This window comes from Pseudophryne corroboree, chromosome 5, assembly GCF_028390025.1.
Source record: "Pseudophryne corroboree isolate aPseCor3 chromosome 5, aPseCor3.hap2, whole genome shotgun sequence".
Lineage (NCBI taxonomy): Eukaryota > Metazoa > Chordata > Amphibia > Anura > Myobatrachidae > Pseudophryne > Pseudophryne corroboree.
In genome coordinates, this window is record NC_086448.1 from 755920286 (window position 1) to 755944705 (window position 24420).

At 48.9% G+C, this 24420-nt stretch overlaps 1 protein-coding gene across 1 annotated transcript in view; it reads left to right on the plus strand.

The window, feature by feature from the left end:
• Nucleotides 1–24420, plus strand: part of POP1 (POP1 homolog, ribonuclease P/MRP subunit) — a 128694-nt gene that overhangs the window by 62174 nt on the left and 42100 nt on the right. Inside the window, exons 8-10 of the mRNA XM_063924171.1 lie at nt 22030–22283; nt 22561–22654; nt 23368–23473. Coding sequence (XP_063780241.1) covers nt 22030–22283; nt 22561–22654; nt 23368–23473 — 454 coding nt within the window. The remainder of the gene's footprint in view (nt 1–22029; nt 22284–22560; nt 22655–23367; nt 23474–24420) is intronic.

Here is a 24420-nt window from a genome sequence, read left to right on the forward strand (position 1 = left end):
GATTCTAGAGAAATAGATCATAAATTGGCAAAAAATATACAATATATGATTGTGGCTATAAGGGACGTGTTTAGGGAAGCCAATCCCGGGACATTTTTTTCAATCCCGGGTATCGGGATTGAAAAATGGCCAATCCGGGATACCCGGGATTGGCTTTTACCTAGGTGGCCGCCCACTCGCCCCGCACATATAACTCACCATATACCGGGGCAGGCGGGAGTGGAACATCCTTTGAACGCTGCTGGCGGCTCCCACCAGCAGCTGACAGCGCAACGTGACCTCTCACGCTGCGCTGGGGACCCGGAAGGAGGAAGCCGGGCAGCGTTTGAGCGATTGAATCCCGGCCATTTTTTGGCCCTAAATCCCGGGATCCCGCCGATCCCGGGATTGGCCACCATAGACGTGTTGGAAGTTACAGAAGCCTTGCCTGTACCTCAGGAGAAAGCTTATTTATGTAAGAAAAAGAAATCCAAAGTCACGTTCCCTCCTTCCCACGAGCTAAATGCTCTCTTTGCAGGGATGTGGGTGAATCCTGAGAAAAAATTTCATATTCCTAAGCGGATTCAGGTAGCTTACCCTTTCCCAGCAGAGGACAGGAAAAAATGGGAATCGCCACCTGTGTTAGACAGTGCACTGTCCAGGTTGACAAAGAAGGTTATTCTCCCTGCTCCTGGCACTGCTTCACTAAAAGAGCCGGCTGACCGTAAGATGGAAACTACATTGAAATCCATTTATGTTGCCAATGGTACACTGCTCACACCCACTATTGCCTGCGCGTGGGTCAGTCGTGCTATTGAAAAATGGTCAGACAGCGTGTCTTCAGAAATTGACACGGTTGATAAAGATGAGATACTCCTTAAGTTAGGGTATATCAAAGACGCTGCCGCCTACATGCTAGAAGCGATGAAAGATATTGGACTCTTGAGTTCACAAGCCGCTACCATGGCGGTATCAGTTAGGCGGGCATTGTGGATGGAACGTGGATGCGGATTCCAAAAGAAACATGGAGGCTCTCCCATATAAAGGTGAGACCTTATTTGGCGATGGTCTGGATGTGTTAGTCTCGGCGGCTACCGCAGGTAAGTCAACGTTTTTCCCTCTGCACCGGCAAAAAAGACCTATCACACACATGCAGTCCTTTCGGCCCAATAAATACAAAAGAGCGAGAGGTTCCCCCTTCTTTGTAGGAAGAGGAAGGGGAAAGAAGCCCACAGCGGCTCCAGGTTCCCAGGAGCAGAAGTCTACCCCTACTTCTGCCAAATCTTCAGTATGACACTGGAACTCCCTTGCGGGAGGCCGCTCGGATGGGGGCACGTCTCAAACTGTTCAGCCAAGGTTGGATTCTGTCTGGCCTGGATCCCTAGGTATTGCAAATAGTATCTCAGGGATACAAGCTGGAGTTTCAAGACGTTCCCTCATGCCGATTTTTCAAATCAACCTTGCCAGCTTCTCTTCCAGAAAGAGAAGCCGTAACAGCGGCAATCCAAAAATTATGTCAGGACCAGGTCGTAGTCCCGGTGCCTTTGCCGCAACAAGGGGAGGGGTTTTATTCAAGCCTCTTTGTAGTTGCGAAGCCGGACGGCTCGGTCAGACCGATCCTGAACCTAAAAAATTTTAATCTCTACTTGAAACGGTTCAAGTTCAAGATGGAATCACTCCGGGCAGTGATTTCCAGTCTGGAGGAGGGGGATTACATGATGTCGGTAGACATCAAGAATGCTTACCTGCATGTTCACATTTATCCTCCTCACCAGGCCTATCTGAGATTTGCGGTTCAGGATTGCCATTACCAGTTCCAGACGTTACCTTTCAGTCTCTCCACGGCGCCGAGGGTATTCACCAAGGTGATGGCGGAGATGATGGTCCTCCTTCGTCAAAAAGGAGTCAATATAATTCCTTATCTGGACGATCTCCTGATAAAGGCAAGATCCAGGGAGCAGCTGTTACAAAACATCACGCTCTCCCTGTCGATACTCCAACAACACAGTTGGATCATAAATTTATCCAAAGTCTCACAATTGGAACCGACAACAAGATTGTCTTTTCTCGGGATGATTCTGGACACGGAAGTTCAGAGAGTATTTCTTCCGGTGGAAAAGGCTCTGGAAATCCAGAAAATGGTAAAACAATTATTGAAACCATCCAGTGTGTCAATCCATCAGTGCATTCGGTTGTTGGGGAAGATGGTGGCGGCCTACGATGCCATACAGGTTGGCAGGTTCCATGCCAGAGTATTCCAGTGGGACCTGTTGGACAAGTGGTCGGGATCCCGCCTTCACATGCACCGAAAAATAGTTCTGTCGTCAAAAGCGAGGATTTCACTCCTGTGGTGGCTACACAGTCCGCACCTACTAGAGGGACGCAGATTCGGGATTCAGTACTGGGTCCTGGTAACCACGGATGCAAGTCTCCGAGGATGGGGAGCTGTCACTCAGGGGGAAAGCTTCCAAGGAAAATGGTCAAGTCAGGAAGCCTGCCTTCACATAATCGTGCTGGAATTGAGAGCCATTTACAACGGCCTCCGACAAGTGGTACATCTTCTACAAGATCATCCAGTGCAGATCCAGTCGGACAATGTAACAGCAGTCGCATACATAAACAGGCAGGGTGGAACGAAAAGCAGAGCAGCAGTGGCAGAGGTGACAAAGATCCTCCTCTGGGCAGAAAGGCATGCAAAAGCTCTGTCAGCAATTTTCATTCCGGGAGTGGACAACTGGGAAGCAGACTTCCTCAGCAGACACGATCTCCATGCAGGAGAGTGGGGCCTCCACCAAGAAGTCTTCGCAGAGGTGGCAAGTCTTTGGGGAGTTCCTCAAGTAGACATGATGGCATCTCGTCTCAACAAGAAGCTTCAGAAATATTGTTCCAGGTCGAGAGACCCTCAAGCAATAGCAGTGGATGAGTTAGTGACCCAGTGGGTATTCCAGTCAGTGTATGTCTTCCCTCCACTTCCGCTGGTCCCAAAAGTTCTCGGGATCCTAAGAAGAACAAGGGTTCGAGCAATCTTCATTGCCCCAGACTGGCAAAGGAGGGCTTGGTACCCAGATCTTCAGGAGTTACTCATAGAAGATCTTCGGCCTCTTCCTCTTCGCGAGGACCTGCTGCAGCAGGGGCCGTGTGTGTATCAGGACTTACTGCGGCTACGTTTGACGGCATGGCTGTTGAGCGCCGGATCCTAGCCCGTAAGGGTATTCCGAAAGAAGTCATTCCCACACTTATTCAGGCCAGGAAAGGAGCAACGTCGAAACATTACCACCGTATTTGGAGAAAGTATGCGTCTTGGTGTGAATCCAAGAAGGCTCCTACGGAAGAGTTTGAGTTGGGACGTTTTCTCCATTTTCTGCAGGCTCTTGTGAGGCGGGCCTCCGATTGGGGTCAATCAGGGTCCAGATTTCGGCCTTGTCGGTGTTCTTCCAAAAGTGGTGTTGCAGTTCCTTAAATCGGATTGGTTTGAGCCTCTACGAGAGATAGAGTTGAAGTTTCTCACTTGGAAAGTGGTGATGCTTTTGGCATTGGCATCCGCACGGCGGGTGTCTGAATTGGGGGGCCTTGTCTCACAAGAGCCCTTACCTGATTTTCCATGAAGATGGGGCAGAGTTGTGAACTCGCCAACATTTTCTTCCAAAGGTGGTTTCTTCTTTCCACATAAACCAACCTATTGTGGTGCCAGTGGTTACACGTTCACTAAGTCAAAGTCTCTAGATGTGTTTAGAGCTTTAAAGATTTATGTCGCTAGAACAGCTCGAATTCGGAAAACAGAGTCTTTGTCCTGTATGCTCCCAACAAGATTGGGTGTCCTACTTCCAAGCAGACTATTGCACGTTGGATCAGAAGTACGATTCAGCAAGCTCATACTACGGCTGGACTGCCGTTGCCGAAGTCGGTGAAGGCCCATTCCACTATGAAGGTGGGCTCATCCTGGGCGGCTGCCCGGGGGGTCTTGGCATTACAACTTTGCCGAGCAGCTAATTGGTCGGGGTCAAACACGTTTGCAAAATTCTACAAGTTTGATACCTTGGCCGATGAAGACCTCAAGTTTTGGTCAATCGGTGCTGCAGGGTCATCCGCACTCTCCCGCCCGTACTGGAGCTTTGGTATAAACCCCATGGTCAATAAGTGGACCCCAGCATCTTCTAGGACGTATGAGAAAACAGGATTTTAATACCTACCGGTAAATCCTTTTCTCCTAGTCCGTAGAGGATGCTGGGCGCCCGTCCCAGTGCGTACTTTACCTGCACTTTAGTTATAAACAAGTTGTGTTATGTTAATTTCAGCTTGTTGCTGCAATTGATTCGTGCCTGTTCGCGTGTTATGTTGATTGCCATGTGTGCGGCATGTTTGAGGTGTGAGATGGTATGTATCTCACCACTAGTATTAAAGTAAATGTCCGTCTCCCTGGGCACAGTTCCTATAACTGGGGTCTGGAGGAGGGGCATAGAGGGAGGAGCCAGTTCACACCCATTGAAAAGCCTTAAGAGTTCCCATGGCTCCTGCGGAACAGTCTATACCCCATGGTCAATAAGTGGACCCCAGCATCCTCTACGGATTAGGAGAAAAGGATTTACCGGTAGGTATTACAATCCTTGTTTTTTTTCTGCAGAGGGGTACACTGTGTTCCACAGGGAATACATTGGGGTGTAGAGATGGATCTTGATCCAGAGGCACCAACAGGCTAAAGCTTTAGACTGTCCCAGAATGCATTGCAGGGCCTCCTCTATAACCCCACCTCCAGGCACTGTGAGCTCAGTTTTAAAGTTGGTGCCTGCATGAAGCAGGTCACTTAACAGGGGGGCTGTGCTAGACAGCCCTGAAAGTTTTTTTAGAAGACTTAAGGGCTGCAACACTTCATATGTCAGTGTGACGTACTGTGCTGCGGCTCCATCACCTCCCCAGTGGTGTCGCATACTCCCTCTGGCTCGGTTCCTAGGCGCACCACCGCAGACGCTTTCCTGGATCGCATGGCTGCTACTAAGGGAGGAGGTAAGAGGATCCCCCAGGCGGGACCCGCCATTAAATCTCGCTCCGGTCGCGGTTTAAGGAGACTGAGCGTGACACTGGCGTGGACACTGACAGAACAGGGACCCCACTATATCCACCAGGGCATGGGAGCACAGGTCAGATAGTAACACATCCACTTTAATAAGGCTCTATAGTACCCGGTGGTGAGGACCAACTTAGGGAAAAAGGTGCTTGACCTGTAGGGAAAAAGGTGCTTGACCAGAGCATGCGCAACGGATTTCTCTTTCATCCACTAGGGGACACTGGAGTCCTATACAGTAGGGGTGTGAAGCTTTGAAACGGAGGTGTGGCACAATCTAAAATTAGCATCGTCTGCACAGCCGGCTCCTCCCCCTTCACATCCCTCCTCCCACAGTTTGAAAAATTGTGCTGGAGGTACAGCACGTGGAGCACTGAGCTCCTGACTTAAAATCTAAAAGGGGCTGCGTAACCCTAATAAAAGGGGGACAAGGCTACTTAATATTGGAGAGACAAAGATCCCTATTGAAGGGACCTGCCTCTCTCCACAGGAGATCCTCCAGCCTTCTAACAGTGAGTACTGGTTGAAGGAAGACGTAGCTTAGGCTAGGGTACTTCATGTAATTTATACATTTCTTTATTCATTTTTTTCTCTCTCTCTCTTTCTTGAAAGTAAAACCTTATTATCACTGCTGCCACCTGATAAAATAAGAGATAGACTTCCCTCTTGCAGCTACAGCGGCGGGCGCGGGAGCACAGTGCGGCGCGGGACTCAGCCCTTCCTCCCTGTGAGCAGGGAGCGACGGCAGAGAGGCCCGCTGCACAGCGACTGAGACTGGCAGCCGAAGCAGAGCACAGGCGCCGCTACGAGGCTGTCAAGGCGCGCGCCGGCCAGCGGGTACGGAGCGCGCCAGATAGTAGCGGGGAAAGTTTGTTCGCCGATGGCAGACTCGGCGCGCGCCAGCCAGCAGGCGGCGGGAGGGGAGCCAAAAGTGCCTGCTGTGGCACACCGCACTAATCACCGAGACAATCAAGTCTAGAGACCTGGGTTCAGATCCCACCACATCTCCGTTAAAAAAACAGCAAGTGTTTTTAACAGAAAAACCTATAAGCATATGTGGGGCACACATTTAGTGGGGGCCATATTTAATGATTATGGCGCCAGAATGAGATAATGGATGGGTCCTCCCCCCTCCCCCCAGTAAAGTAAGGAAAAGGGTTGCTTATTACAGAATTAGCTCCCCCTGCTGCACTGCCTGCATAGTGCATAGTAAAATATAGCAGAGTGATCGTTAGACAACAGCTCCCTCTGCTGGTGTCAAATACTTTTCAGGAGATCCTCATATACTGTAAATATAATATAACTCTACAATTTATATTTTCTGGGGACTTCTGTTTCAAAGATCCCGCAGAAAATTCACGGAAGCAAGCGAATACCAACTCTAACATCGTAGCTGATTTACAGTTGGGGTGTGGGGATTGCGAGTCGGCTGGTGTTTTATTTTTTTATTTTTTTTTATTTAATTAAAGTAAAGATATTGGCCTGCTCCTTTTTATATACGAAAAGGACAGGTAATTGCCAGCCGGATCCAATACCTTCGCTTCCATCTTCTCCCAGTCTTTCTCTTCCTAGTTTAAAGGGTGAAAGCGCGGCGGGTTACCCTGGTACAGGGTTTTCAAAACAACATGTCTAAGGCAACCAAGACCTGTTATGTTTGTACGAAATGTAACAAGAAGAGCACGCGGGTTGGCAGCTCCGGGGTGTGCGACTCCTGCTTAGACAAGGACGCTCCACCGGGGAGCAGTGCTCTGGCTAAGGCATGGGAAGACAACCTTGCTAATAGAATCTCCATGGAGATGGCAGAATCGCGCAAGCAGCAATCAGAATGGGCTGCGGGATTCTCAAAGACGATGGAGGAATTTCTCATCAGGTTAACGCCGCCCGCACACGCAGACACAAGTGTGCACAAGGCTGTTAAAAGAACTCTCCCTATGATACCAGAATCAGAAGAGGAAGAGGGTTTTCTTCTTGATACGGTGGAAGGTGAGTTAATTGAACCTAACCTAGACGCCGACTTTCCAGAAGAGGACTCGGCAATCTCCGGTCTAGACTCCTTAATTGACGCGGTAAAAGAGATCCTAAGCTTTAAGGACGAGGAAATACGGGAGCCGGAAGATTTTGATTTGTTTGAATCCCAGAAGCCGTGTTCAGCAGTGTTTCCCATTCCTAAATCCCTCCAAACGGTTTCAATTTCCGAAACGGTTTCAGGTAACTTATCCCCTACCTAAGGGTGTAATGGACAAGTGGGAGACTCCGCCGGTAGTGGACGCCTCACTAAGAAGGTTGTCAAAAAAGACAATTTTACCGATTCCTAACGTAACTACTTTAAAGGATGCGTCAGACCGTAAAGTTGACACTGCGTTAAAGTCAATTTTTGTTGCAGCTGGTGCAGCGCAGAGACCTGCGATAGTCTGTGCTTGGGTCAACAAGGCCATGGGTGCATGGTCCGGCCGTATTGTACAAGCTATTGAGGAGGAAAACAGTTTAGAAGAGATTACCCAACTGGCGGAACACATTCGGGAATCTGCATCGTACTTATGTCAAGCTTCTAAGGATATTAGCAGAATAGCATCGCGCATATCTGCATCGGCTATATCGGCTAGACTGATTTTATGGCTCAGAGAATGGCAGGGAGACTCCGAGACCAAAAAGGCGGTAGAATCCATCCCCTTTGGGGGTGAAATGCTGTTCGGACCAGAATTAGACAAGTGGATTTCGCAGGCTACAGCGGGGAAGTCCACTTTTCTGCCTACTCCTTATACGAGAACCGCTCCACAAACTAGGAGAGGTTATTCGGGTCCAGCATTTACTTCATTTAGATCTCAGTCCTTTCGAGCCAGAGGAAGGGGTTTCGGTACACAACCACGTGGGGGCAGAGGTAGAGGCCGCTCACAAGCAGCAACCAGAAAGCACGATAAACCTGCTGACAAGACCGTGGCATGACGGCCTCCCAGCTCACCTGGGGTCCCCCTTGGTGGGCGGCCGACTGGAAGGTTTTCAGGACATCTGGGCCAGAACCTCACCAGAACTTTGGGTGAACAACTTAATCTCTCAGGGATATAAGCTGGAATTTCAACAGAGGCCTCACAGTCAGTGAGACAGGATTGCCTCGGTGCCCTCAAAAAGCAGGGGCACTACGGGCAGCATTTCTCAAATTGCTACAAGCAGAGGTCATTATTCCGGTTCCCTCTTCTCAGAGAGGAACGGGGTTCTATTCCAATCTTTTTGTCGTGCCAAAGCCAGACGGGACGGTCAGACCAATACTCAATTTAAAAGTTTTCAACCAGTTTTCTCTGACGTCCTAAGTGGATGCTGGAACTCCGTAAGGACCATGGGGAATAGCGGCTCCGCAGGAGACTGGGCACAACTACAAAGAAAGCTTTAGGTCTAACTGGTGTGCACTGGCTCCTCCCACTATGACCCTCCTCCAGACTTCAGTTAGAATCTTGTGCCCGGCTGAGCTGGATGCACACTAGGGGCTCTCCTGAGCTCCTAGAAAGAAAGTATATTTTAGGTTTTTTATTTTACAGTGAGATCTGCTGGCAACAGACTCACTGCAGCGAGGGACTAAGGGGAGAAGAAGCGAACCTACCTAACTGGTGGTAGCTTGGGCTTCTTAGGCTACTGGACACCATTAGCTCCAGAGGGATCGAACACAGGACCCGACCTCGATCGTTCGGTCCCGGAGCCGCGCCGCCGGCCCCCTTACAGAGCCAGAAGCAAGAGGTGTTCCGGAAAATCGGCGGCAGAAGACTTCTGTCTTCAACAAGGTAGCGCACAGCACTGCAGCTGTGCGCCATTGCTCCTCATGCACACCTCACACTCCGGTCACTGATGGGTGCAGGGCGCTGTGGGGGGGGCGCCCTGAGGGCAATATAATACACCTTGGCTGGCAAATCTACACCATATATAGTCAGGAAGGCTATATAGGTGTAAAAATACCCCTGCCAGAATTCCAGAAAAAGCGGGAGAAGTCCGCCGGAAAAGGGGCGGGGCCCTCTCCCTCAGCACACTGGCGCCATTTTTCCCTCTCAGCTCCGCTGGAAGGACGCTCCCTGGCTCTCCCCTGCAGTGTCAAGCTACATAAGGGTAAAAAAGAGAGGGGGGGCACTAAATTTAGGCGCAGTGTATGTATGTATGTATGTATATATATATATATATATATATATATATATATATTATATATATATATATATATATATATATATATATATATATATATATACAGCTATAAGGGGAAAAACACTCGTTTATAGCGGGATCCCTGTGTTATATAGCGCTCTGGTGTGTGCTGGCATAATCTCTCTCTGTCTCCCCAAAGGGCTTTGTGGGGTCCTATCCTCTGTCAGAGCATTCCCTGTGTGTATGCGGTGTGTCGGTACGGCTGTGTCGACATGTTTGATGAGGAGGCTTATGTGGAGGCGGAGCAGATGCCGATAAATGTGATGTCACCCCCTGCGGGGTCGACACCTGAGTGGATGGTTCTGTGGAAGGAATTACGCGACAGTGTCGACTCCTTGCATGAAAGGTTTGACGACATACCAAATATGGGACAGCCGGCTTCTCAGCCTGTGCCTGCCCAGGCGTCTCAAAAGCCATCAGGGGCTCTAAAACGCCCGCTACCTCAGATGGCAGACACAGATGTCGACACGGATACTGAATTCAGTGTCGACGACGATGAGACTAATGTATCTTCCAATAGGGCCACACGTTATATGATTGAGGCAATGAAAAATGTGTTGCATATTTCTGATGTTACCCCGGGTACCACAAAAAAGGGTATTATGTTTGGAGAGAAAAAACTACCAGTTGTTTTTCCTCCATCTGAGGAATTAAATGAAGTGTGTGAAGAAGCGTGGGCTTCCCCCGATAAGAAACTGGTAATTTCTAAGAGGTTACTAATGGCGTACCCTTTCCCGCCAGAGGATAGGTCACGTTGGGAAACATCCCCTAGGGTGGATAAAGCGCTCACACGCTTGTCAAAGAAGGTGGCACTACCGTCTCCGGATACGGCCGCCCTGAAGGAATCTGCTGATAGAAAGCAGGAGGCTATCCTGAAGTCTATATATACACACACAGGTGTTATACTGAGACCAGCTATTGCTTCAGCATGGATGTGCAGTGCTGCAGCTGCGTGGTCAGATTCCCTGTCGGAAAGTATTGATACCCTAGACAGGGACACTATATTGCTAACCGTAGAGCATATTAAAGACGCACTCTTATACATGAGGGATGCACAGAGGGATATTTGCCGGCTGGCATCTAAAATAAGTGCAATGTCCATTTCTGCCAGGAGAGGGTTATGGACTCGGCAGTGGACAGGAGATGCAGATTCTAAAAGGCACATGGAAGTTTTGCCTTATAAGGGTGAGGAGTTGTTCGGGGATGGTCTCTCGGACCTCGTTTCCACAGCAACAGCTGGGAAGTCTACATTTTTACCCAATGTTCCCTCACAGCCAAAGAAAGCACCGTATTATCAGGTACAGTCCTTTCGGCCCAATAAGGGCAAGCGGGTTAAAGGCGCGTCCTTTCTGCCCAGAGGCAGAGGTAGAGGGAAAAAGCTGCAGCATACAGCCAGTTCCCAGGAGCAAAAGTCCTCCCCCGCTTCCTCTAAGTCCACAGCATGACGCTGGGGCTCCACAGGCGGAGCCGGGTACGGTGGGGGCCCGTCTCAAAAATTTCAGCGATCAGTGGGCTCGCTCACGGGTGGATCCCTGGATCTTTCAAGTAGTATCTCAGGGGTACAAGCTGGAATTCGAGACGTCTCCCCCCCCCCCCCCCCCCCCCCTGCCGTTTCCTCAAATCTGCCTTGCCAACAACTCCCTCAGGCAGGGAGGCAGTGTTAGAGGCAATTCACAAGCTGTATTCCCAGCAGGTGATAGTAAAGGTGCCCCTACTTCAACAAGGAAGGGGTTACTATTCCACAATGTTTGTGGTACCGAAACCGGACGGTTCGGTGAGACCCATTTTAAATTTGAAATCCTTGAACACGTACATAAAAAAATAAGTTCAAGATGGAATCGCTCAGGGCGGTTATTGCAAGCCTGGACGAGGGGGATTACATGGTATCACTGGACATCAAGGATGCTTACCTGCATGTCCCCATTTACCATCCTCACCAGGAGTACCTCAGATTTGTGGTACAGGATTGTCATTACCAATTCCAGACGTTGCCGTTCGGTCTATCCACGGCTCCGAGGGTCTTTACCAAGGTAATGGCCGAAATGATGATACTCCTTCGAAAGAGGGGAGTTTTAATTATCCCGTACTTGGACGATCTCCTGATAAAGGCGAGGTCCAGGGAGCAGTTGTTGGTCGGGGTAGCACTATCTCGGGAGGTGCTACAACAGCACGGCTGGATTCTAAATATTCCAAAGTCACAGCTGGTCCCTACGACACGTCTACTGTTCCTGGGGATGGTTCTGGACACAGAACAGAAAAAAGTGTTTCTCCCGGAGGAGAAGGCCAAGGAGCTGTCATCTCTAGTCAGAGGCCTCCTAAAACCAAAACAGGTGTCGGTGCATCACTGCACGCGGATCCTGGGAAAGATGGTAGCTTCCTACGAAGCAATTCCATTCGGCAGGTTCTTGCATGGAACCTTTCAGTGGGACCTGTTGGACCAGTGGTCCGGATCGCATCTTCAGATGCATCGGCTGATAACCCTGTCTCCAAGGACCAGGGTGTCTCTGCTGTGGTGGCTGCAGAGTGCTCATCTTCAAGAGGGCCGCAGATTCGGCATACAGGACTGGGTCCTGGTGACCACGGATGCCAGCCTTCGAGGCTGGGGGGCAGTCACACAGGGAAGAAACTTCCAAGGACTATGGTCAAGTCAGGAGACTTCCCTGCACATAAATATTCTAGAGCTGAGGGCCATTTACAATGCCCTAAGTCAGGCAAAACCCCTGCTTCAAAACCAGCCGGTACTGATCCAGTCAGACAACATCACGGCGGTCGCCCATGTAAACCGACAGGGCGGCACGAGAAGCAGGACGGCGATGGCAGAAGCCACAAGGATTCTCCGATGGGCGGAAAATCACGTGTTAGTACTGTCAGCAGTGTTCATTCCGGGAGTGGACAACTGGGAAGCAGACTTCCTCAGCAGGCACGACCTCCACCCGAGAGAGTGGGGACTTCATCCAGAAGTCTTCCAACTGATTGTAAACCGTTGGGAAAGGCCACAGGTGGACATGATGGCGTCCCGCCTAAACAAAAAGCTAGAAAGATATTGCGCCAGGTCAAGAGACCCGCAGGCGATAGCTGTGGACGCTCTAGTGACACCGTGGGTGTACCGGTCGGTTTATGTGTTCCCTCCTCTTCCTCTCATACCAAAGGTACTGAGGATAATAAGGAGAAGAGGAGTAAGAACTATACTCATGGTTCCGGATTGGCCAAGAAGAGCTTGGTACCCGGAACTTCAAGAAATGATGTCAGAGGACCCATGGCCTCTGCCGCTCAGACAGGACCTGCTGCAGCAGGGGCCCTGTCTGTTCCAAGACTTACCGCGGCTGCGTTTGACAGCATGGCGGTTGAACACCGGATCCTGAAGGGAAAAGGGCATTCTGGAGGAAGTCATTCCTACGCTGATTAAAGCTAGAAAAGAAGTAACCGCAAACCATTATCACCGCATATGGCGAAAATATGTTGCGTGGTGTGAGGCCAGGAAGGCCCCAACGGAGGAATTTCAGCTGGGCCGTTTCCTGCACTTCCTACAGTCAGGGGTGACTATGGGCCTAAAATTGGGTTCCATTAAGGTCCAGATTTCGGCTCTATCGATTTTCTTCCAGAGAGAACTGGCTTCACTACCTGAAGTTCAGACTTTTGTTAAGGGAGTGCTGCATATTCAGCCCCCTTTTGTGCCTCCAGTGGCACCTTGGGATCTCAACGTGGTGTTGGATTTCCTAAAGTCACATTGGTTTGAGCCACTTAAAACCGTGGAATTGAAATATCTCACGTGGAAAGTGGTCATGTTGTTGGCCTTGGCTTCGGCCAGGCGTGTATCAGAATTGGCGGCTTTGTCATGTAAAAGCCCTTATCTGATTTTCCATATGGATAGGGCAGAATTGAGGACTCGTCCCCAGTTTCTTCCTAAAGTGGTATCGGCTTTTCATCTGAACCAACCTATCGTGGTGCCTGCGGCTACTACAGACTTGGAGGCTTCCAAGTTGTTGGACGTAGTCAGGGCCCTGAAAATCTATGTTTCCAGGACAGCTGGAGTCAGAAAGACTGACTCGCTATTTATCCTGTATGCGCCCAACAAGTTGGGTGCACCTGCTTCAAAGCAGACTATTGCTCGCTGGATCTGTAGTACGATTCAGCTTGCACATTCTGCGGCTGGACTGCCGCATCCTAAATCAGTAAAAGCCCATTCCACGAGGAAGGTGGGCTCTTCTTGGGCGGCTGCCCGAGGGGTCTCGGCTTTACAACTTTGCCGAGCAGCTACTTGGTCGGGGTCAAACACATTTGCTAAATTCTACAAGTTTGACACCCTGGCTGAGGAGGACCTAGAGTTTGCCCATTCGGTGCTGCAGAGTCATCCGCACTCTCCCGCCCGTTTGGGAGCTTTGGTATAATCCCCATGGTCCTTACGGAGTCCCAGCATCCACTTAGGACGTCAGAGAAAATAAGAATTTACTCACCGGTAATTCAATATCTCGTAGTCCGTAGTGGATGCTGGGCGCCCATCCCAAGTGCGGATTGTCTGCAATACTTGTATATAGTTATTGTTTAACTAAAGGGTTATTGTTGAGCCATCTGTTGAGAGGCTGAGTTGTTGTCATACTGTTAACTGGGTATTGTATCACGAGTTATACGGTGTGATTGGTGTGGCTGGTATGAGTCTTACCCGGGATTCTAAATCCTTCCTTATTGTGTCAGCTCTTCCGGGCACAGTATCCTAACTGAAGTCTGGAGGAGGGTCATAGTGGGAGGAGCCAGTGCACACCAGTTAGACCTAAAGCTTTCTTTGTAGTTGTGCCCAGTCTCCTGCGGAGCCGCTATTCCCCATGGTCCTTACGGAGTCCCAGCATCCACTACGGACTACGAGAAATAGAATTACCGGTGAGTAAATTCTTATTTTTAAGAGTCTACAAATTCAAGATGGAATCAATCCAATCAGTCATTGCAGGCTTAGAAGAGGGCGAGTTCATGGTATCCATGGACATAAAGGATGCATATCTGCATATTCCAATCTGGACTCCTCACCAGGCTTACTTAAGGTTCGCACTGGTGGCGGATCACTACCAATTTCGGGCCTTGCCGTTCGGTCTAGCATCAGCCCCAAGAATTTTCACAAAGATCATGGCGATCATGGTTGCAGGACTGAGACTGTTGGGGGTCACGATTATACCTTATCTGGACGATTTACTGATCAAGGCTCCATCTCAGACTCGACTGCTCAAGGATGTTCAGACATCCCATCAATTTCTAATTCAACATGGATGGATTGTCAATTTCCAAAAGTCCAACCTCATACCGACTCAACGGATTTAATTCCTCGGTCTCATCTTGGACACGGTCTTATTACGTGTGTTCCTACCAGAGAACAAGGTCCAGGACTTAGAGATTAGTGGCTCAGGTACTGAGGACGCAAACCGTTTCTCTGCACCTCTGTGTGCAACTTCTCGGGAAGATGGTGGCATCATTCGAAGCTCTCCAGTACGGCAGACTTCATTGCCGACCATTCCAAATAAACCTCATTGCTCAGGGAGCAGGCTCGCACTGGCTTCTCCATCGGAGAATCCGACTTCAACCACAAGTACGGGTCTCCTTGATATGGTGGTCGTTACACAAGAACCTTGCAGCCGGCAAGAAATGCGGCATTTGGGATTGGAGGATCCTGACGACTGACGCCAGTCTCAGAGGTTGGGGAGCCGTCCTAGAGGACCATCAGTTTCAAGGACGGTGGACGCTACAGGAGAGCAAACTACCCATAAATATCCTCGAACTAAGAGCAGTTTACAATGCACTTCTCTTAGCAGAAGACCTAGTCATGAAACAACACATCAGGATTCAGTCAGACAATGTCACGACGACGGCTTACATAAACCGTCAAGGAGAAACAAAGAGCAGGATGGCGTTAAAGGAAGCCACAAAGATCTTGTTGTGGGCAGAAAGACGAGACATCATTCTCTCGGCAGTGTTCATTCCAGGTGTGGAGAACTGGGAAGCAGATTATCTCAGTGGCCAGGACATGCATCCGGGAGAGTGGTGCCTTCATCCACGGATTTTCAACATGATTGTGAGAAGATGGGGTCTGCCTCAGGTGGACCTAATGGCGTCTCGACAAAACCATCAGCTACCCAGATATGTGTCAAGGACTCGAGATCCAGCAGCAGAAGGAGTGGACGCATTAACACTTCCTTGGTGCTACAGGAGGGTTTACATATTTCCCCCATTCCCACTCATACCCAGGGTTCTAAAAAGGGTAAAACGGGAACGAGTGTGGGCCATTCTAATCGCACCAGATTGGCCCCGCAGGAGTTGGTACTCCGACCTGCGGGGTTACTTGCGGAAGATCCTTGGAGGTTACCTCAGAGAGAGGACCTGCTATCTCAGGGACCGTTCCTACACCCCGACCTGAACAGGCTGCGTTTGACGGCGTGGCTATTGAAACCCGGATCTTAAGAAACAGAGGGATTCCACGAACGGCCATTCCTACAATGATTGCCGCTAGGAAGCCGGTCACAGCCAGGCACTACTACAGGATTTGGAGACGGTACATGGCTTGGTGTCAGGAGCGGGGATGGAATTCAACGAATTTCCATTTATCTCGACTTCTACTTTTCCTTCAGGCCGGTCTAGAGGGAGGACTCAGACTTGAAGGTTCAGATTTCGGCTCTCTCCAACCTTTTTCAACAGCGGCTAGCAGCCTTGCCAGAGATTCAAACCTTTTTACAGGGGGTTCTGAGGATTCAACCCCCTTTTTGTCCTCCCACGGCACCATGGGACTTAAATTTGGTGTTAGAATATTTGAAGTTACCGATTTTTGAGCCGTTGACAAGAACAGACCTGAAATATCTCTCTTGGAAGGTCACGTTATTACTTGCCTTGGCTTCGGCTAGGCGGGTTTCTGAGTTGGGAGCCTTATCCTGTAAGAGTCCTTTCTTAGTTTTTCATGAGGAAAGGGCGGAACTCCGTACAAGGGCGGACTTCCTTCCGAAGGTGGTTTCGGGGTTTCATGTAAACCAGCCAATAGTGGTTCCATCTTTCCAGGGTATCACAGATGAGGACGTGTCCTTGGATGTTGTCCGAGCTTTACGGGTATACGTACAGGTTACGTCGTCCTTCAGAAAGTCGGACCATTTGTTTGTTCTTTATGATGGGCCAAAGAAGGGTTGGCCAGCATCTAAGCAGTCTTTGGCTAGATGGATTAGACTTACCATTCGCCAAGCTTATGTTTCCTGTGGCAAACAGGTTCCGGTTCAGACGGGTGCTCATACTACCCGATCAGTGGGTGCCTCGTGGGCGGCTGCCAGGGGTGCTTTCACTACTCAACTTTGCAGAGCGGCGACGTGGTCTTCAGCACACACGTTCGCAAGATTTTACAAGTTTGATACTTTTGCGTCCGGAGAATCTAATCGGACGTTTAGTTTTGCAGGCCACCGACAGCACTCCCTCCCTGGGGGAAAACTTTGGGACGTCCCCTACTGTATAGGACTCCAGTGTCCCCTAGTGGATGAAAGAGAAAAGAGGATTTTGGTACTTACCGATAAATCCATTTCTCTGAATCCTCTAGGGGACACTGGACGCCCGCCTCCGGTGCTGTCAACCTGCTGTGTTTTTCAGTTCTTGTTTTAAACAGTTCGTATAAACGGTGTTCCTTATTCGGTCCAGAGTTCTTGGCCGCTGTTTGATATGTTGTACGGGTCGGTTCCTCGCCATGTGCTATAGTGTCATGTCCTATTCTCTCAGTCAAAATTTTTCAAACTGAGGGATGTGAAGGGGGAGGAACCGGCTGTGCAGACAATGCTAATTTTAGATTGTGCCACACCTCCAGTTCAAGGCGTCCCACCCCTACTGTATAGGACTCCAGTGTCCCCTAGAGGATTCAGAGAAATGGATTTATCGGTAAGTACCAAAATCCTCTTTTACCTGAGGGGGGAGTTTTGTGTGATGGTCTGTGTACTATGTCTCATACATCTCCCAGTCAGTCCGCAGTGCCTGTAATCAATCGGGAGCCAACCTGAGCTGCGTTCTCAAACCTCAAACCTACTGGGTTCTCTTGTTGAACGCTTTATGCCCCCTATGGGACCACCTGTAACATTACTGTCACTGATGTCCTCATGGTTACTCCGCTTTGGGCGGGAAAATTTTTCCTCACGGGTTGTAGTGTATGACTCATTCCTTGGTCAGGCAAAACCCTATTCCAGGTCACTCTCGTGTCTCTGGGTCACCTGAGCAGGCTGCTTCTTCCTCCCTATCCAATAATCTCTCTGATATTTTTATCTGAAGAGAGGGGGATCATGTTGTCCTGTCAGTCCCTATATTAGGTGTTCCTGACAAGGATTTTCCATTGCTAAATGATACCACTGCCCTTGTGGTTACTGGGTAACAAATCCTACAAATCACTGATAAGAGGATTCCCCTACTGTGGTAAACAAACTGATATGTCCACACGTTAGAGGGGAATTAAAACTCTGTTACCACAATCTGACCATTAAGTGTACATTAGACAAGACTCCTGGTCCAATCCAGGGAAGACATTCCCCCTGTCTACAATGCGCATTGGCTCAATATCCTCCCCCCTGCAGAGTTATATAACGAGTAGGTAGTTCACTGCTAGTGAACTCATGTGTCGGGTGTCGGACACTCTGCCTCTCATCACTGTCCCCTCACTGTAGGAACCGACAGGTAAGCGCGTTGAAGGATGCCTGAAGTCTATTACTCCCTTACGGGTGTTTATACATAGACCACAATTACGTCCTCTTGGGGCTGCAAAATAGATTGATGACTGGATCAGGCAGAGGAGGAGCTGCCCGAGGATATATCTGACAATGCCAGACATTCCCTGTCTCACAATACCACCGCCACCTTTTTTTTTCACCAGGAGGCATCACCTGAGGCGGGTGTGTTGGCTGCCAAGGCGTTGACTACATCTGTCCTGGCTCGCCGTATTCTGTTGTTGAGGTCGTGGATGGTGGACCTGGACTCCAAAAGTCCTTGGAGGTATTCCTTTTTTACTGGGGACATCTCATTTGGGGAAGACCTAATTAAAAATGGGGTCTGAATCGGCGGCTACTGTGACTGCCTTTCTCCCAAATGCTACTCCTTCTGCACAGAAGGCAAAAGGTACCACTTTTCTCTGCTTTCGGCCTTAAGGGGAAGCCAAGGTCAAGCATACCCGAGATTCTGTCTCGTGCTCCCAACAACCACTAAGCCAAAGGCCTAACATACCTGGGCTGCTCGTCAGCCTGCTTCTCATGACAAGCCTGCTGCATGACAGGACAGGCCTTCCCCTGGAGGATCCAAGGGTGGGGGACCGACTTCTACAATTCATCTAGGTCTGGTTAATGACCACTTCAGACGCATGGGTGTGAGAAGTTGTTTCTCACAGGTACGCAGTCTCTTCCCAGAGACATCGTCCTCGCCAGTTCTGCACATCGGTTATCCCTTCGGATCCGTTAAAGGCGCAAGCTTTACTGATGGTTGTGCGTTCCTTCCTGGATACAGGAGTGGTAGTGCCGGTCCCTCTGTCCCAGAGAGGCAGAGGATACTACTCGACCCTGTTTCTAGTCCCGAAACTTGATGGGTCTTTCTGGCTTATCTTAACCTCAAATCACTGAACAAGTTTGTGAGTGTGTCCAAGTTCCATATGGAAACACCGCGCTCAATTGTACTGGTCATGGACCCGAAGACTGTATGGTATCCCTGGTTATACAAGATGCTTACCTGCATATGCCTATTGCCATATCACATCAGCAATGTCTGCGGTTTTCTATTGGCAACCTTCACTATCAATTCCAGGCTCTGCCGTTTGGACTGACCACGGCCCCTCGGGTCTTCACCAAGGTTATGGCTGTGATGACTGCTCATCTCCGTCGCCAGGGAGTCGGGTTCCTGCCGTATCTGGACGATTTGCTGATTCTGGCAAAGTCCCACAATGTCCTCCTCTGTCATCTACAACTGACTGTAAACTTCCTACAAGCCCACGGGTGGCTCATCAACTGGAAGCAGTCCTCGCTGGTCCCTGCTCGGAGCATGGTGCACCAGGGGGCACTACCGGATATACACAGTCAACGGCTGTTTCTGTCTCCAGAGAAGGTGCTGAAACTTCTTCAGGACAGGATTAGATACTTTCTTTCTCGCCCAAGAGTGTCTGTACACTCGGTGATGCAAGTACTGGGCCTCATGGTGTCGGCATTCGACATAGTAGAGTACACTCAATTCCATTCCCGCCCTCTACAGAGGTTAATCTTTTCCAAGTGGGACGGCTTGCCTCATTGGATCAGATCTCACATGATCTCCTTGACTCGGGAGGTTCGCCTGTCGCTGACCTGGTGACTACAGGACCAGCAGTGGAGCAAGGGCCGTCCCTTCTGGATCCCCCTACTGACGTCAGTCTGAAGTGTTGGGGGCACGGTGTTGAAGCAACACTCTTTCCAGGGTTGGTGGACCATGGAGGATTCACTCCTCCCAATAAACATTCTGGAATTACGGGCAGTGTTCAATACTTTGTCTCTCGCTCTGCCTCTGATATAGAACAGGCCTGTTCAAGTACGGTCAGACCACGCCATCACTATGGCGTACATAAACCATCAGTGCGACACTCGAAGCTGCATGGCAATGATGGAAGTGTCAAAAATCCTTCGTTAGGCGGAACGCCTTTTGCCGGTAATATCGGCAGTGTTCATTCCGGGAGTCCTCAACTGGGAAGGTGATTTCCTCAGTCTTCAGGACGTGCACGCCGGAGAGTGGAGTTTTCATCAGGAAGTCTTTCAACTTCTAGTGAACAAGTGGGGCCAACCAGATGTAGACCTGATGGCGTCTCGACACTATCACAAAGTTCTGGTCTTCGGTCAAGAACCAGGGATCCTCAAGCAGAGTTTGTGGATGCTATGGCAAATCCATGGAACTTTCGGCTGCCCTACGTGTTCCCTCCAGTGTCACTCCTGCCCAGGGTACTATGGAAGTTCAAACAAGAAGGAATACTACTTGTAGTCGCTCCAGCATGGCCCAGACGGCATTGGTTCTCAGACCTGCAGGGTCTATCGATAGAGCGTCCTCTTCTACTTCAGACCTCCTCGTTCAGGGCCGTTATGTCTATCCAGACCTGGCCAGACTGGCTTTGACGGCGTGGCTCTTGAAGCTTTACTCCTGAGGGCCAAAGGATTCTCAGAGGCGGTCGTCCAAACTATGTTGAAGGCCCGCAAACCGGCATCTGTGCGGATTTATTATAGGGTCTAGAATTCTTACTTCACCTAGTGTGCTGCTAAGAATTACGATGCTTACAAATTCAGTACTTCCAGACTTCTGTTTTTTTGCAACAAGGCCTTGATTTAGGACTTCGTCTGGCCTCCCTCAAGGTTCACATATTTGCCTTGTTGGTGTGGTTTCAGAGAAAAATTGCATCTATACCTGACGTACATACATGCACTCAGTGCGTACTGCGGATTCAACCTCCCTATGTCTCTCCATGGGATTTGTCTGTCCTGAATGCCCTGCAAGAGTCTCCATTTGAACCTCTTGAGTCAGTGGACCTTAAATGGCTCACAGCCAAGGTCCTGTTTCTGCTGGCTATTGCCTCTGCTAGAAGGGCGTCGGACTTCGGCGCTTTGTCCTCTTTGATATTTCATCGTGACCGAGCAGTTCTTAGAACTCGCCCTGGTTATTTACCTAAGGTGGGGTCCTCTTTTCACCTTAATCAAAAGATTGCGGTTCCAGCCTTCATCTCTTCCGAATTGTCCTCCAAAGAAAGGTCTTTGGATGTGGTACAGGCTCTCCGTATGTATGTGGACAGGACTGCCTCTATTAGGAGGTCAGATACCCTCTTTGTACTGTTTGGTTTCCACAAACGTGGCTGGCCTGCGAATAAGCAAACCTTGGCCAGATGGTTTAGAATTGTGATTGCACAAGCTTATGCGCAGGCTGGACTCCCAGCTCCTGCTGCTATTAAAGCCCATTCTACTCTCTGTTGGACCCTCTTGGGTGGACCGCCGTGGCGCGGGCGCAGAACAATTGTGCAAGGCGGCTACGTGGTCCTCAGTGAACACGTTTATTAGGTTCTATGCCTTTTGATACTTCCGCCTCCCAGGATGCTTCCTTTGGACGCCAGGTTCTCATACCCGCTAAGGTGTGTCCCCTCCCTTGAGGATCTGCTCTAGGACATCCCCCGATGTATTCCCTGTGGAATACAGTGTACCCTGCTGCAGAAAAGGAGATTTGTGGTAGACTTACCATGGTTAAATCTTTCTGCGAGGTACACTGGGTTCCACAGGGTTCCAACCCTGACGCACTTGGCTTCTTTGGGTTTGTATGGCATTAGCCGATAGTCCCGTCTTCTGTCGTGAGAATGTGGTTCTATGTGACTAACATCTGCCTTCTCTTTTACCTGCTTCTGCATTGGACTGGTTAACAAAACTGAGCTCACAGTGCCTGGAGGCGGGGTTATAGCGGAGGCCCGCAATGCATTCTGGGACAGTCTAAAGCTTTACCCTGTTGGTGCCTCGAGATCAAGAACCATCTCTACACCCCGATGTATTCCCTGTGGAACCCAGTGTACCTCGCAGAAAGAGATTTAACCATGGTAAGTCTACCATAAATATCCTTTTTATTGATTTTATGTAATTTTCTAATTTTCTGAGATTTTGGATTTGGGGTTTTCTTAACCTGTAAGCCACAATCATCAAAATTATAACTAATAAACGCTTGAAATATCTCACTTTGCATGTAATGAGTCTATATAATATATTCGTTTCACCTTTTTAAGTTGAATTACTGAAATAAATTAACTTGTGCACGATATTCTAATTTTCTGAGTTTCACCTGTATATCAGGATATCTTGAAGGAGCTGAGGCTGGTGTGCGTATGTGAGGACAGACCGGACAATGCAGTCTCCAGCCCGGAGCTAGCACCTGCTCCTGCCCAGGAAGAGAAACCAGCAGGTGTGAAGAAGGCAGGAAAAAAGAGGAAAGCAAAGGATAACAAAGGAGAAAAGGCCGTTCCTGTGAAAAGAATCATCGGTGATGGCACAAGAGCTATTCCTGAGCCTTATCGGTGGACTTCAACACAAACCAAGATTACCATTCGGTACCTAGAAATTTTTTTGTATTTATCCTCTTACATTAGATCGTTTCAGTACTTGCTATGGGATTGGAGAGCACTATTTGTCTGCTATCGTGCCGGATTTCAACCAAATTGAATGTTTAGTGTAAGCAGAAATGGGCACAGTCGAACATCACAGTGGCACAGCACCTGCAATTGAAACTGGTCACGTTGCCCATAGCAACCAATCCGATTCTACTTGACATTTTATCTATTACAAATGCCTAGTATCTATTCTCAGTCTGTGTGTTCTGCTTTCCAGGGATCTGACCATGGAGTTTGTGCGGTATCGGCTGATTGGCCCCTACTCCCACTGCGTGCTCACTTCCACACTGCACGCTGCTTCTCTTCATAAAGTAAGAACTCATGAACTAAATACCTACTTGCTTGTATGCTTCATTGGTCGCTATCTAGTGGCCGCCGGCGCGCGAAACACTTGAATCCCACCCCCCATAGAGGTGAGGAGCAGCGTTAGCCTTTTGTAATATAGGATGATTTTGGAGCATGTCATGATTTCCAGAGCTGTTCTTAATAAAGTTATATATACATATATAGAAATTGGATATATTTAATAAATCTCTTAAAGCTGCACTACTAACTGCTGCCGAAACTTTGTCTGCCGATCCGCCTAGCTGGAGCCTAGAGGTCTGCTCCGTACCAGCTGTTTAATCCTCCAGATGGCAAAACTGACAATTCCTATATAATAGAAATTCTGTTTAGCGTCGACATCCTAAATCCTTTATGGAGATTACTTATGCTGGTAGGTGGTTGGCCCATGAGTGGCCCTAATGCTGATTGTGAAGATCTGACTCATTATCAATGGAATTAGAAGATGTTTTCATGTTATGACCCCGCTAACAAAGCACAGCGTATATTAGGAGCAGCTTGTGCTCTTCATGGCCCGGTTTCGGATGGCTATGTGACTGACTGAAAATACTGGATGACCCTGATTACATCACTTGGTGACAGACCAGCAGGATCACCCTGTGTATGACAAGCATTCCATGCAGTAATGTTATAGTTATATAATCTACCGCAAAACTCTTTTTTTTTTTTTTTTTTTTTTTAGGAAACTGAAAATCCTGGACCTCACAGCTGGTGGGCAGATTATTGCAAGAGTCCAGATAATGTTCAGCTCCATAACCGTCAGGAATCCTTGTTCCAGTTACTGCAAGGTATGAATCACATGCTCATGTTTCATCTGGTAATTGCAGCGCCAACAGAAGCTGCAGCACTGAGACAAAACAGACTTGTATGGATAATTTATTCAAGAATTTAGTTTGAGAACAAAAGAGGGAGGGGGACCGACCGCCTACCAATTTCAGAGCCTCAGTTGGGAGTACAAGGCACGTTAGGTAAAATGCACTGCTCCATAGCTTCAGCTAACCTGATTATCTTATTACACGTGCAACTTTTTCCTTGAAACACTACATATATTGGGGTCACGTTATTGTAGTCAACTGTGGGAAGTTGTCAGAAAACAAGCTGCGTATGTTCATGATGCTGGTTAAGTCTTGGGGGGGGGGCATCAGAAAGGCAAGGCTCCTCAAATAAGGGATAGCCTACAAAATCAAATTGCAAATTTCAAGGTTTAAACTGGAAACTTCTGAATGACTTATTGTCACAGCACCGTACTTATGTCCGTGGTCAGTTTTTGTTTCATGTTAATTTTTATGTGATTCACCTTTTCCTTTTTCTTTGTATCGTGTTTATGTTGCATGAATGAGAGTCTCTGTGCACGTTGCCTTTGCGCGGCTAGGAAATCCGGCGCTTAGCCGTACCAAGACAACATACAGAGACTCTCATTCATGCAACATAAACACGATACAAAGGAAAAGGTGAATCACATAAAACTTAACATGAGTGCCCGCATGCGTTGTAGCCACGCTAGAGGAGTGCGTCTGTATGTGTGTCCCGCTTCCTCCACTGTCTGGTGCTGCAAAACACTTTTGTGCCTTCATATCTAGGCACATCCGTATGTCTTTTTGTGCCGCAGTACAAAATTATAATTTTTTTGTGGGTTTTTTGAATGTGCATTTAGGGTGCATACCTTGCTGTACAGACAGAGGAACCTGATGTTTCCACCCCACCCAAGTAATTTATCTTTGCAGCAGTTCTGAGA